Raw genomic sequence first — 14,695 nt, forward strand, 5'->3', positions numbered from 1 at the left:
AACCTCGTTGAAATATTACCTCACACCAGTCAGAATGGCTAGCATCGAAAAGGCAAGAAATAACAACTGTTGGCCAGGGTGTGGAGAAAAGAGAAGCTTCACGCACTGTTGGTGGGAATACAAGTTGGTGCAACCCCTGTGGAAAACATTATGGAAGTTCCCCAAAAATTTAAAATTAGAATTACCACATGATCCCATAATGCCACTACTGGACATTTACGTAAAGAAAACAAAAACACCAACTGAGGATACATGCACCCCTGTGTTTATTGCAGCACTATTTGCAAGAGCCAAGACAAGGAAAGAGCCCAAGTATCCATCAACAGATGAATGGATATGGAATATTACTCAGCCATAACAAAGAACCAAAATTTTGCTATTTGCCACAACATGATGGACCTAAGGTATTGTGCTAAGTAAAATAAGTCAGACAGAGAAAGACAAATACCACATGATTTCACTCATGATGTGGAATTTAAAGAACAAAACAAAAGAACAAACAAAAAAGACCAGACTGTTAAATACAGAGAGCAACTTGGCAGGTGCCAGAGAGGAGAAGGGCGCGAGGATGGGTGAAATAAGCGAAGGGAATGAAGAGGTACAGACTTCTAGTTACAAAATAAATAAGTCAGGAACATGAAAGGTACAGAATTAATACTGTAATAACATTGTATGATGACAGATGGTAACTACACTGACTGTGGTGAGCGTTGAGTCAACGTATAGGATTGTCATATCACTATGTGGTACACATCCAACTATTATAACACTGTATGTCAACTATCCTTTAACGATAATAAAAAAAATGTACTTTATAAATGAGAATGGCCTTTATTCCTCTCTCAGGGAGCAGGTAGAAACCACAAGCTAGCCACGTATTTCATTAAATTATTGATGGGCCCTGGGCCCGCATGGAAAGGCCTGGGCTCCATGGGCCATTGAGAGTTGTATGTCTCATAACTTGCTTGTTGGGTGATATGGCCTTATGGAAACCGTACCTTATATTCTATGTAAACCCTCTACCCTACTGCACCTCATGCAACTCCTCTATTCCATGCAGAGGTTGTCTTAAGATTCCTCTGTGTCTATCTGCACATGGTCTGCTCCTCCTGGCACTTGCGATATCACTTGGGCTATTCCTGTAGGCTGGGATGATGTACCACTTGTTTACCTCCTCCTCTAGTTTTAAAAATTATACACTTCCCACAAGTCCCCACTCAAAGCTTTGTTCCGCATGAAGTCTTTTATGGGAGGGTAGGGCCTACCTTTTCTTTCCTTGGTATTTTTCTGCACTTAAGAACAAACTTGGGTTTCAGTATTCATTCAATACCTCCTATGGTGGGGGGGGGGTGGAGGCCAAAAAGATTAATTCATAGACCCTAAAGAAGTAGAAAAGAGAAGTGCATAAAATTAATGAATTCTAAAGTAAAGAACAAGCTTTACAGATATCCAGAGGAAATCACAGAAAAGGTAGCATTTGACATGGGTTTTGGAAGATGCAGATTTTGAGCTATGGGTGAAGGTTTAAGAAGCTTTGTAGGCCAAGAGCAAAGCTGGTTATGGGCATAAAGTGGTCGCACCTACAGAGACATATGAAAAGGTATTTGGGGCTGGAATGGGAAGCCTTCTGGACTGGTTGGAAAGAGACAGGTTGAGCCACGGTACAGAGGCCCTTACGATGTGCACAGTGGGACACTAGCCCAGCTTTGAGCCTGGGATTTCAGGATAATAATTTTTGCAGGAAGAAGAAGGGGAGATTGGATAAGGATGTTACTGGAGGCAGGAATACCAATCAGGAGAGTTCCAGGCAGAAGATGAGCACCTGAACTTAGGCAGCAGTTGGAAAGGCGCAGCCCCTCTGTCAGCATCCAGTATACGATTGCTTCTTTGCAATTCCAGAATCTGAAAAGCTAAAAACCAATAGTTTGTTCTCAAGTTTGCAGAAAATGTATTTTATGGAAAACCTGGCCTCCACCGATGTGATGCTATTTATGGTTGTTATTTATCCTACTTCATGGATTAAAAGATGGCCACAGTTCTTTCCCGCTTCTCCCATCCCCAGGAGGTATGTATACCCCCACTGTTTGAATCCAGGCTGCTCTTGACACTGGCCTTGACCGATAGAATGTTCTGGAAATGATTCTGTGTAGCTCTCGAGGCTGGGCCTTGAGACACCTACAGCTTCCGCTCTTGCCCCTTTTAGAGTATTCTCTTCTGGAAGACAGCTGCCATGCAGAAGTCCAACTACTCTGCACCTACCATGCTGTGAGGACACTTAAGTTTCCTGAAGGGAGAGAGGCTACATAGAGGATCACTGAAACGCCGCAATGGGAGGCAACAGAATGTCAGTGAAGCCATCTTGGACTTTCGGAAGCTCATCTTGGACTATGAGCTGAAAGCAGCTGAGTGAATGAGTAAGCAACACCACATGAGGCAGAAGAAACTGCCAGCCAAACCCTGCCCAAATTCCTGACCCACAGATTCATGAGCAAATAAGACGGTTGTTATTTTAAACCACTAATGTTTGGGGAGTGTTTATTACATTGCAATAGATAACCCAAACACACACTTATGTCATTCATGTATTTTTATTGCAGAAAATTACTGCATTTGATTAAAGCGCCTCTCTAGACCTCACCGAGGGTGTTACGTAGTATATGGTTGTGTATATTTTACATTAAAAAAAATTTTTTTATTTTTTATTTAAAAAAAAAATTTTTTTTTCAACGTTTATTTATTTTTGGGACAGAGAGAGACAGAGCATGAACGGGGGAGGGGCAGAGAGAGAGGGAGACACAGAATCGGAAACAGGCTCCAGGCTCTGAGCCATCAGCCCAGAGCCTGACGCGGGGCTCGAACTCCCGGACCGCGAAATTGTGACCTGGCTGAAGTCGGACGCTTAACCAACTGCGCCACCCAGGCGCCCCCCCCCAAAAAAAGTTTTTAAATGTTAATTTATTAAAAAAAAATTTTTTTAACGTTTATTTATTTTTGAGACAGAGAGAGACAGAGCATGAACAGGGGAGGTGCAGAGAGAGAGGGAGACACAGAATCAGAAGCAGGCTCCAGGCTCTGAGCCATCAGCCCAGAGCCCAACGCGGCGCTCGAACTCATGGACTGTGAGATCATGACCTGAGCTGAAGTCGGACGCTCAACCGACTGAGCCACCCAGGCGCCCCAAATGTTAATTTATTTTTGAGAGAGAGACAGAGCATGAGCAGGGAAGAGGCAGAGAGAGGGGGAGGCACAGAATCCGAAGCAGGCTCCAGGCTCTGAGCTGTCAGCACAGAGCCCCACGCGGGGCTCGAACTCACAGACCGCGAGATCGTGACCTGAGCCAAAGTCGGAGGCTCAACTGACTGAGCCACCCAGGCGCCCCTATTTTACCTTTTTAAGTTTAAAAAAATCTGAAGTTTGAAATCCACCTGGCCCCAAGAGGTTTTTTTTTTTTGAGAAGGAATTGTCCTTTGTATTACAGAAATAGAGTTGTCTAGACTTCCTTCCTGTCTTCCTGCATTCACTAAATGTCATGCGTGATGTCGTAGATTGTTTCCCAGCCACTTCAGTCATGTACCTGATTTCCCTCAGCTGCATTGCCAGTTTCTCTGAACCAGTAGCTGCCCAACTAAAGTACGCATCCGTCTCTTGGAGGACCGGTTCAAACCCAACTTCTTGGGTTTTGTCCTCACAGTTTCTGACTCAATGGGTCTAGGGTGGGACTTGAGAACTTGCATTTCTCCCAAATTCCTAGGTGAGAGAACCATTGTTCTAGGGGAGAGTGCCTTATTATTCTTTGTTGCATTTACCCACCAGCGCAAGGTGCTTAGCGAATGCTCATGGCTGGAAGTTCTCCAAAGCTTCGTCTTTATAACTTAGCTTTTGAAGCCTTAGCTTTTGCTCCCTGAGGTCTTCCTGACTAGGCCCTAGACTTAAAAGAAAGACATTCCTTGTTTTGTTTTATTAGATTTAGTTTTTGCTTTCTTCTCACCTGATAGGACCTGGTGAATAAAATGTCCCTTCTGACCTCTTGTTTAACCTGTCTTGGAGCAGATCAGAAGGAATGCCTTTCCTGTGACCTGGAAGCAATCCTCTATTTGTGACCAAATTATTCTTCCTTTCTTTTTTGGTGGTTTCTGAATAAAATACGTTTCTTGCCAGCCTTTCACAAAACAGGAGGAGGGACCACTCAGAAGATGTGTTTGGCAAACATCTATCAAAGCCTGCATTTTACAGATGGCACCACTGAGGCTCAGAGAGGTGCAGCCACTGGCTCGTGGTCACAGAGCTGAGAAATGCAGGTGCCACGTCGCAGCTCAGGTCTAGCTTGACCCTGTAAACGGGGCGCTCGCATCCCCTCCCCCATCCCAGGAAAGCACGCCCGTTTATCCTACACTTCGCTTTGCACAACCCACACTTTCCAAGTTTTTTTTTTTTTTTTTTTTTTTTGGACATTTCCTTCCGAGGGTGACGGGACGGCCACGCTGATTGGTCTTGACCAGGGACCCCAAACAACTAGCCGTCACCTAGACTCCACGGATCCCCGTAGAGCCACTGCGAGCTCCTGGAAGCGTCTCGCCCTGCCCTCGAAGCCCGGCGATTAAGTCGGTTCCTCAAATTGTTCCCGACCGGAGGAGCAGGAAATAACACCGGCCTTTGGTGGCGGCCACAGCGGGAGGGGGAAAAGTTCAGGCCTCTCCCGGGCAGTCGCAGAGGCCTCCCATCAATCTCGGGTCTAAGGTCCGGCCGGGCCCGGGTTCCGGCCGCTCTTTCTGGCACTCGAGTCACCACCCGACCTCCGGCCTCGGTCGTCGCTAGGGGCCCGGCTTTCCCCGGGGCCGCTCAGCCCCCGCGCGGCCGCCAGGTGGAAGAAGACAGGTCAGCGGGGCTGCGCGCGCCAGGGGGCGGGGCGTGGCGGGGGCCGGGACCCCCGCGCCCTCTCCTCCGCGCCGCCCGCCCGGCTGCCCGCCTCGCGGCCCCGGCCGCGACCGGCGCCCGTCCGGCCGCGCGGTCCCCAGCAACAGGTGAAGAGGCCGCCGACCCGCGGCGCCTCTGCGGGGCGGTCCTTCTCCCTCCCGCCTCGCGCCCGCCCCTCTCCACGCCCCCTCCCCTCCTCCCGGCCTCCGCCGCGGCGCTCGGCGGCCCGGCGGTCTCCCCTGGCGCCGTCTCCTTCTCCTCCCGGGCCCCAGCGCAGCCCGAGAGCCCCGCGCCGCGGAGCGAGGGGCGCCGAGCGCTCGCACGACACGCGCCGCGGCGCGACCGGCCCCGGGGGGCGCCCCCAGGCGCTCCTCCCTCCTCGCGCCCGCCGCGCTCCCCTCCCCCGCCGCCGGCGGCCCCCGGGCTCCGGGCCGCGCGTCCGGCCCCCGACGCGCTGGGGGTCTCCGGGGAGGGGCCGGCCCCGCCGAGAGGCGCGGCGATGGAGGAGCCGCAGCGCGCCCGCTCGCATACCGTCACCACCACTGCCAGCTCCTTCGCCGAGAACTTCTCCACGAGCAGCAGCAGCTTCGCCTACGACCGGGAGTTCCTCCGCACCCTGCCCGGGCTCCTCATCGTGGCGGAGATCGTGAGTGCCGCGCGCGCGGGGGGCGGGGGAGGCTCCGGGGGGGCCCGCGCGCGGTGCCTCCGCCGACCGCCTGCCCGGGACGCCTTTCGCGCGGGCTCGCCTTCTCCCCGGCGTGCGAAACCCGGAGACCACCGCTCTGAGCGAGGTCGGATCACCTTGCGCGCCTGAGCCGCGGGATGTCTGCTTGCCGGGTCCCGTCGGGGGTCGTGTCGGGTCTTGGGAGCAGGGCGCTCGGTGGGCGTTCGTTCGGTTTGGGTTCACGAGTGTCACGGACACCTGATGCCTTCCTTACCTGATCTCCAGGTGAATGGCCTCCTCCCTGAAAGCAAAGCCTTCCAGAACTCAGGGAGAGGAGAGGACTTTTTTCTTCGCCTACTTCTCTCCCCGGTGTTAAAATCGAGGTGAATTAAGAAACTTGTACCGAGAAAAATATAAGGGCCTCGACCCCGTTGGGGACCGGAAGGTCTCCTGCAGGGTGCTGTGCACCTCCTGGGCTCAGCGCAGTCCTGGGGAGGAGGGCTGGCGTGCGCATTCTCCTCTTGACCGGACATGGAGGCCGAGAGGTCTAGTGATTTCTTCTAAGTCCCAGCCAGTCCTTCTTGGCTGGAGGGAGCCCTGTTACCAGCCGGTGGTGGCCACTGTTTCACCATGTGCCAGGGCCTCCTCAAGACCTTTAGTTGGCCTTGTGCCCTCATGCAGGCCACACAGCAGCCCTATCCTGTGTGCAATTATTATCCTATTTTGCATGAGAAGAAATTGAGGCACAGAGAGGGGAAGTCCAGGGCGGGGGTGTGTGGGGGGGGGGGCGGGTGTCTGGACTGTGATTCAACCCTGGGCCTGGCACTCTCCAGGGCCCTGCGCTTAACTGCCAAGGAGCATCCTTCCCAGCCGCCTACCCTTTCCACCCGATCTCACACACATTCATTGGAAATGTGTGGAGTTGAAATCTAGCTTGTGTGGGTTTGGAGAACGGGAGCCATGGTGGTATAGAAGTGGCGGAAGACCCAGATGGTTTCTCTGAGAAGCCCCCGACAGAACCTGGGTACATCAGGTAGCTGACTTGCTCCTCAGGCGTCTCAGGCCCCGCCCCAGATGGACGGAATCGATGCCAATGCACGTAAAGTTTGCACAGTGTTGTCTGGGCTCATCCCCCAGCTAGTTCCCTTCGCTGGTATTGAGGACATCAGGAGACCCAATTAAAACACACACACACACACACAACAACGAAGGTATTGGAATCACCTTGCAGGGCCTGGCTTATAGGAATTCGGCAAATATTTGCTGTGTGGGTTAAGTAGTTGGCAACTTCCTTGCTCCAGCAGAGCAAACAGAAACTGAAGTCGGAGATGGGGGCTTCTACCTGGGGGTGGATCTGGACCCGGCACGAAGTAAAATGCCTCTTGTTTTTGACTGGTGATCCATATGCTCTGTGTTCCACGCTTTTTCGGAAAATAGCAAAGCGAAGGACACAATGCAAATGGCCCATAGTCCTGCCAGTAGAAATAACCACTGTTGATATTTTGACATGTGTCTTTTAAAATTTCAATAAATTTAAAAAAATTTAACGTTTTATTTTCTTTTTAAATTAAAAAAATTGTTTTAATGTTTATTTTTGAGAGAGAGAGAGAGAGAGAGAGGGACAGAGCACGAGCGGGGGAGGGGCAGAGAGAAAGGGAGACACAGAATCCGAAGCAGGCTCCAGGCTCCCAGCTGTCAGCGCAGAGCCCGACAGGGGGCTCAAACCCACGAAAGGTGGGATCGTAACCTGAGCCCAGGTTGGACTCTCAGCCGACTGAGCCACCCAGGCGCCCCTCAGTAAATGTTTTGAAAGATGGAAACACATGTAAGAAAAATTACCCTTACCACTCCAATAGTTCAATTTTGGTTTTTGACAACTGTGCACGTTTTAAGGAATAAAATAGTCTTAGAAGTTTGCCCCACTGTCTTCATACCTAGAGGTGCTCACTTTCAAATCTCTTAGAGCCCTAAATAACATATTTATAATGCTGTTCCTTGATTCCCCCCCCTCCCCCCATTGTAGGTGTTATCTTTCGACTTCCCCCTCTGAGACATGTGGCTCTAACACTCTCAGACCACCTCCTAGATATCCCATCCCACCCCCCTATTATACATATACTCTTTCTGTCTCCTACTATATTTTGGGTTAAATCAATACCCCTTGTTGACCTTAGGACACCATAAACACTGTTCACAGCCCAGCCCCCGAGTAGTCTGTGAGCAGTTTTCTTTTCCTGCCCAATTTGTTTCCTTTTCTTTTTCCATTTCTTCTTTCTCTGTTTAGTCACTAATTTTACCTTAATTGTCTAAATCTCTTATCAGGAAACTGAGAGACATCGGGATTCTATCAGGGTCATCTCATGGCCAAATCCTCTCTGGGAACCTCTGACCTCTCTTCCCACCTGTCCTGCTCATTTGGGCACAGCTGACATCATGGGATTTCCTGCAGTGTCACCATGGGGAGTCTGTCTCCACTCCTCTCCAACACTGGGTCCCCTGCTTCTCCTGACCGCTGTCCTTCTCTGTTTTGCCTCACTTCTAGTGGGGGGACCACACAGACTTTAGTAGTTTCCTTAGAAAGGATGCATGTATGAGTCGAGATTTACATCTTTCAAACTGTCTTGATTTGAGGGGCACCTGGGTGGCTCAGTCCTTAAGCATCTGACTTCGGCTCAGGTCATGATCTCACGGTTTGTGAGTTCGAGCCCCACATCGGGCTCCCTGCTGTCAGCGCAGAGCCTGCTTTGGATCTATTCCCCTCTCTCTGTCCCTCCCCCGATTGTGCTCTCTCTCTTAAAAAAAAAAAAAGTCTTGATTTGACTGTTACACATAATTAATAGTTTGACTGGTAAAGAATGTTAGATTGTAAATTGTTTTCCTTCAAAATTTTGAGTGTTCCTCCATTATCATTTAACTATTCTGATTCCTGTTTCCATAAATTTCTATTCCTCATCCTTTTTTTTCCTTTCCTTTCTGGAAGCCTATAGGACCTTTGTCCCAAGAGATCTGTAAGATCCCAGCAATGTGCCTTCATCTGAGTCCATTTTCTTCCATTATACTGAGGACCTACCTGGTGTGTTTTCTCAATCAGGAAAACTCATGTATGTGTAAGGGGATTTTTTAAAATTATTTTTTACCTTTCCGTTTTGTTTTTTTTTTCTGAAACTCCTTGTACACTTTTTTTTTTCTATGCATGCATTTTCTTATAATCTATCTCATGGGTTCATGATATGCTGTGTTCACTTGCCATACTGTAAACGTTTCTCAGGATCTTGGATCTCTCAGTTATCACAGCGTTCTGTTGCAAGAAAATGTCGTCTTAGGGGCGCCTGGGTGGCGCAGTCGGTTGAGCGTCCGACTTCAGCCAGGTCACGATCTCGCGGTCCGTGAGTTCGAGCCCCGCGTCGGGCTCTGGGCTGATGGCTCAGAGCCTGGATGGAGCCTGTTTCCGATTCTGTGTCTCCCTCTCTCTCTGCCCCTCCCCCGTTCATGCTCTGTTTCTCTCTGTCCCCCCAAAAATAAATAAATGTTGAAAAAAAAAATTAAAAAAAAAAAAAGAAAATGTCGTCTTTGATTTCCCCTGTTTTCTGTTTTAAAACTAACATGTTCCTGGGTTTCACCAGTATAGGTAGTGCCATAGCACTCTTCCCTCTTTGCCCCTCTTCCCACATTTATCCAGTGATTTTCTCAAGGGAAGGTTCCTTTAAGTAGAATTGTGTGTCAAAGAGGACTCACATTTAAGGGCTTTGTTACATATTCTGAAATTCTCTTTCTGCAAAGTTCTGCTGGTTTACATTGCTATCAGTAGTGTGAGCCTATTAAACTAAAAATACTTTTTTAATACTCTCTGAAATAAAATAGGTGAAGAATCACTTAAATGATATATGCTAATCTCAGGTACTTTTTTTGTTGTTCATGTTGTAACGTCTAAATCGGGATGTGGCTTACTGCGGATGGTTTCTTGGAGGTAGTGCCATATGGTACCACCGATTGTTTATGGAGGGAAGCAGCTCTCAAACTATTGGCCTTCCCAGCCCTGAGACTAAGATAGACGTGCCCCCAGAAAAATGTTACTTTCTGCCATGGAAAAAAACCAAATACTGAGACAAATAATTACTAAGATTACTTAGTAATTACTTAAAATTACTAAGAATTACTTAGATTCTGACTTCCCGCTGGAACCTAGGAGAAATGAAATAATAGAGAACAAAACACACTGTTTCCTCAAATCTGTTGTCAAAATCGCTAGTCTTGTTTTCCCACAGGAGTGAGTGGTGGTAGCTAACCTACTCAAACACTTTGGGCAGTGCCTATGTAACCTTCTGTTGAAACCAAATTGTGGCTGTTTCCTTCCGTTTAAAGTTTTACAACAAGCTAGAAGCAATCCAGTACTTGACCTGTGACTTGTCGGATGCTCTGATCTTATAACAATTACAAGTACTTGAAGAATTAACTCAGAAGCTGAGTTAATTGTACCCTTCCTGCTATTGGTGACTTCAGAATGAATTACAGCATCCGTGGAATAATGTTAGGTCACCTGTCATATACTTACGGTCATGAGCAGACTTAGGTGGGGAAAGATGAATAGTTTACTGAGAGCTGGAATCAAATTATTCTATCCCGTTGAGTTCTTATTAAAAAAAAAGTGAGGGGCGCCTGGGTGGCTCAGTCGGTTGAGCATCCGACTACAGCTCAGGTCATGATCTCGCGTTCCGTGAGTTCAAGCCCTGCGTCAGGCTCTGTGCTGACAGCTGGGAGCCTGGAGCCTGCTTCGGATTCTGTGTCTCCCTCTCTCTCTGACCCTCCCCCCGTTCATGCTCTGTCTCTCTCTGTCTCAAAAGTAAATAAATGTTTAAAAAAAATTAAAAAGTGAACATAGTTTCCTTTTCAGAAAACAATGCCTAGTCTTTGTAGAAAAAATAGAAAAATGTAGGTAAGTAAAGAAAACCCCATGTAATTTTTTGCCCCCATGGTGGTTCTTAACAGGCACCATGCCTAGGTGCTACCCCATGCCTAGAATTTTTTTTTTTTTAATTTTGGTTATTGTAATATTTGAAGCTTCTACTGTTGTTTAGTTTCCTGGGGGGCCAGGGTTGCTAAATGTCCTGACGTTCATGGGACAGTCCCCTACGATGAAGAGTTGCTTTACCAATTGCCAACAGCACCACTGTTAAGGAACTTTGAGTGAACTACTATTTAAATTTTTTTTTTAATTTTTTTTTTCAACGTTTATTTATTTTTGGGACAGAGAGAGACAGAGCATGAACGGGGGAGGGGCAGAGAGAGAGGGAGACACAGAATCGGAAACAGGCTCCAGGCTCTGAGCCATCAGCCCAGAGCCTGACGCGGGGCTTGAACTCACGGACCGCGAGATCGTGACCTGGCTGAAGTCGGACGCTTAACCGACTGCGCCACCCAGGCACCCCTTAAATTTTTTTTTTTAATGTTTATTCATTTTCGAGAGACAGAGACGAGTGCGAGTGGGGGAGGAGCAGAGAGAGGGAGACACAGAATCTGAAGCAGGCTCCAGGCTGAGTTGTCCGCACAGAGCCCGATGCAAGGCTCGAACTCATGAACCGTGAGATCATGACCTGAGCCGAAGTCAGACACTTAACTGACAGAGCCCCCCAGGCACCCCTGAGTGAACCACCATTTAGCACTGAATAAACCATTCCAGCATTTTTCGAGTCGTTCTGTAGTATTATCTATCTGTAATTTTTTAAATGCAGCCACTTGTAAACTATTCTTTTTGTTTACTGCTGTGGCCACCTGTGCTGGCTATCTCCCATTTGTCCCTCAGAGCCACTCTCCACCCCTCTCTGTTCTCCACCCTAAAGGCTAATTTCCACGGACTGTCTCGAGGGGCTCCCCTCTGATGTTTCACTGCAGTCATCCAGGGGTGGGACCCGCCGGAGGCTGTGGGATGAGAGGAGAGCAGGCTGCGGGTATTCAGTCCCTGGGATTCCTAAGTGCTGGCTCTTAGCAGGTTGACCATGTCCCTCCATGGAAGGCGGGCTATCTGGCCACCCTTGCCACACAGCTACTTTCCCTGGCTCTGATCGCTGTTCACTCCCAGCTGCTTACCATTGCCAGGCACTGCGCTATCACTGTGGTTTTCCGGCACCCTGCTTTATAAATAATGCCTTTACTAAACTCCATTCAGATTACCCAATCTGAAAGTGCCCAGTGCCCTGCTGAGACCTGATAAATTACCTTTTCCTCATTAATAATTAATTTCTTATGACATTCTCTTTTTTTATGGGTCTATCTTATGACATTCTTTTTTTTTTAATTTTTTTTAACATTTATTTATTTTTGAGACAGAGAGACAGAGCATGAACGGGGGAGGGTCATAGAGAGAGGGAGACACAGAATCCGAAACAGGCTCCAGGCTCTGAGCTGTCAGCACAAAGCCCGACGCGGGGTTCGAACTCACGGACCGTGATATCCTGACCTGAGCCAAAGTCAGACGCTTAACCGACTGAGCCACCCAGGTGCCCCTCTTATGACATTCTTAACGGCCACATAGTATTCCATAAATGTCCAACTCCTACTATTCAGTTTATGTTTCTTTCCTTTAAAACTGTGACAAACTTCCCTTATACTAACTCCTCCTGGTTGTTCTTTAATATTTTCTAAGGATGAGTACTTAGAACTGAATTAAAAGGTCTCTGCATTTTCTTTAAAGTCGAGTTTTTTGAGGTATACGGTAAAATTCACCCTTTTGAGTGTAGAGTTCTATGAGTTTTAGCATACGCCTTTTTAAGAAGTGGCTTTATGGAGATATATCATAAAACTGACCCTTTTAAAGTATACAACGCAAGGATTTGTAGGATACTTACAGAGTTGTACAACTATTTTAGAATACTTTTATTACCTCAGAAGGAAACCTATTAGCAGTTACTTCCTATTCGTCCCTTCTCTCACCCCTCAGTAACCACTAGTCTGCTTTCTGTCTACACTTGTCAACATTCTGTCTACTAGGCTACATTTGTCTCTTCTGGACACTTCATAAAAATGGCCCTACAATATGTGGCCCTTTCTGTCTGGTTTCTTTTACTTAGCATAATGTTTCCAGTGGTCATCCATGCTCATAGTATGTATCAGGACTTCATTCCTTTTACTAACACATAATGTTCCATTGTAGTATATATATGTGTGTATATACACACACACACACACACACACACATATATATATATATATATATGATTTTGTTTATGCATCAACTGATGAACATCTGGGCTGCTTCCACATTTTGACTATTGCACATAATGCCGCTATGAGCCTTCATGTACAGGTTTTTTTGGAGACATATGTTTTCACTTCTCTTGGGCACTTATGTAGGATTGGAATGGCCGGGTCATATGGTAACTCTTTGTTTAATATTTTGAGGCACTGCTAGACTATTTCCAAAGTGGCTGCACTACACGGCAATCCCACCAGCAATCTGAGTTCCAATTTCTCTACATCCTCATTAAGATTTTTTATTTTCTGTCTTTAACTCTGGCCATCCTACAGGGTGTGAAGTGGTATCTCATTGTGGTTTTTGTTTGTATTTCTTTTTTTTTTTTAATGTTTATTTATGGGGGGGGCAGTTGAGAGAGAGAGAAAGAGAATCACAAGAAGGCTCCATGCTTAGTGCCAAGCCCAGTGCGGGGCTCAATCCCACAAACCATGAGATCATGACCTGAGCTGAAACTAAGAGTCAGAGGCTCAACTGACTGAGCCACCCAGGTGCCCCTGGTTTGTATTTCTGTAATGACTAATGATGTTGAGTAGCTCTTTTTATGCTTATTGGTCATTTATATGCCTTCTTTGGAGAGATGTTTATTCAAATCCTTTGCCATTTAAAAAAAATTATTTTATTATTGAGTTGTAAGAGCTCTTTACATATTCTGGATACAAGTCTCTTAGCAGATATATTATTTGCAAATATTTTTCTTCCATTCTGTGGGTTGTCTTTTCACTTTATGTGATGGTGTCCTTTGAAGTACAAAGATTCTTAATTTGATAAAGTCATACACACACACACACACACACACACACACACACACACACTATGGCTTATGCTTTGGATATTGTATCTAAGAAGACTTTGCTTAATCCAAGGTTATGAAGATTTACTTTTGTTTTCTCCTAAAAGTTGAATAGTTTTTTCTTACCTTTGAGTCTGTGATGCATTTTGAGTTAATTTTTTTTCTTTTAAAGTTTATTTGTATTTATTTTGAGAGAGAGAGAGAGAGAGAGCAAGCAAGCAAGCAAGCAAGCAAGGGAGGGGTAAAGAGAGAGGGAGACAGAGAAATCCCAATCAGATTCTGCATCGTCAGCATGGAGCCTCCTGTGGGGCTCAAACCCATGATCTATATGATCATGACCTGAGCTGAAATCAACAGTTGGATGCTCGGGGCACCTGGGTGCCTCAGTCAGTTGAGCATCTGACTTTGGCTCAGGTCATGATCTCGCAGTTTGTGAGTTCAAGCCCCGTGTTGGGCTCTGTGCTGACAGCTCAGAGCCTGGAGCCTGCTTCAGATTCTGTGTCTCCCTCTCTCTCTGCCCTTCCCATGCTCATGCTCTGTCTATCTCTCTCTCTCTCAAAAATAAATAAACATTGAAAAAAAAAGAGTTGGGTGCTCAACCAGTTGAGCCACCCAGGTGCCTGGAGTTAATTTTTGTATATAGTGTGAGGCAGGGGTCTAAGCTGATTCTTTTCCATATGGATATCTAATTGTCCCAACACCATTTGTTGAAAAGACTTTTTCTCCCATAGAATTGTCTTGGCACCCTTGTCAAAAATCAAATGTAATATAAGGGTTTATTTCTGGATACTCAGTTCTATTTCATTGATCTCCATGTCCTTATGGCAGCACCACACTGTATTGATTACTCTATCTTTGTAGAACATTTTGAAATCAGAAGTTGTGAGGATACCAAGTTTTTTCTTTTCTCAAAATTGTTTTTTGACTATGAGTTCCTTGCATTTCTGTATGGATTTTAGTATCAGTTTGTCAATGTTTGCAAAAAGGGGTAGCTGACATTTCAACATGCATTGTGTCAAATGGGGGGTATTGCCGTCTTAACAAAATTAAAATTTCCAATTCGTGAATATAGGATGTC

General features: G+C 46.8%; 1 protein-coding gene across 1 annotated transcript in view; it reads left to right on the forward strand.

Annotated features, from left to right (window-relative positions):
• Positions 1 to 5,318: 5,318 nt before the first annotated feature.
• The window catches only part of CMTM8 (CKLF like MARVEL transmembrane domain containing 8), a 108,804-nt gene continuing 99,427 nt past the window's right edge, over positions 5,319 to 14,695 (forward strand). The window contains exon 1 of the mRNA XM_043595606.1: positions 5,319 to 5,560. Coding sequence (XP_043451541.1) covers positions 5,414 to 5,560 — 147 coding nt within the window. The 5' untranslated portion in view covers positions 5,319 to 5,413. The remainder of the gene's footprint in view (positions 5,561 to 14,695) is intronic.

Source organism: Prionailurus bengalensis, chromosome C2, assembly GCF_016509475.1.
Source record: "Prionailurus bengalensis isolate Pbe53 chromosome C2, Fcat_Pben_1.1_paternal_pri, whole genome shotgun sequence".
In the NCBI taxonomy this organism is placed as follows: Eukaryota; Metazoa; Chordata; class Mammalia; order Carnivora; family Felidae; genus Prionailurus; species Prionailurus bengalensis.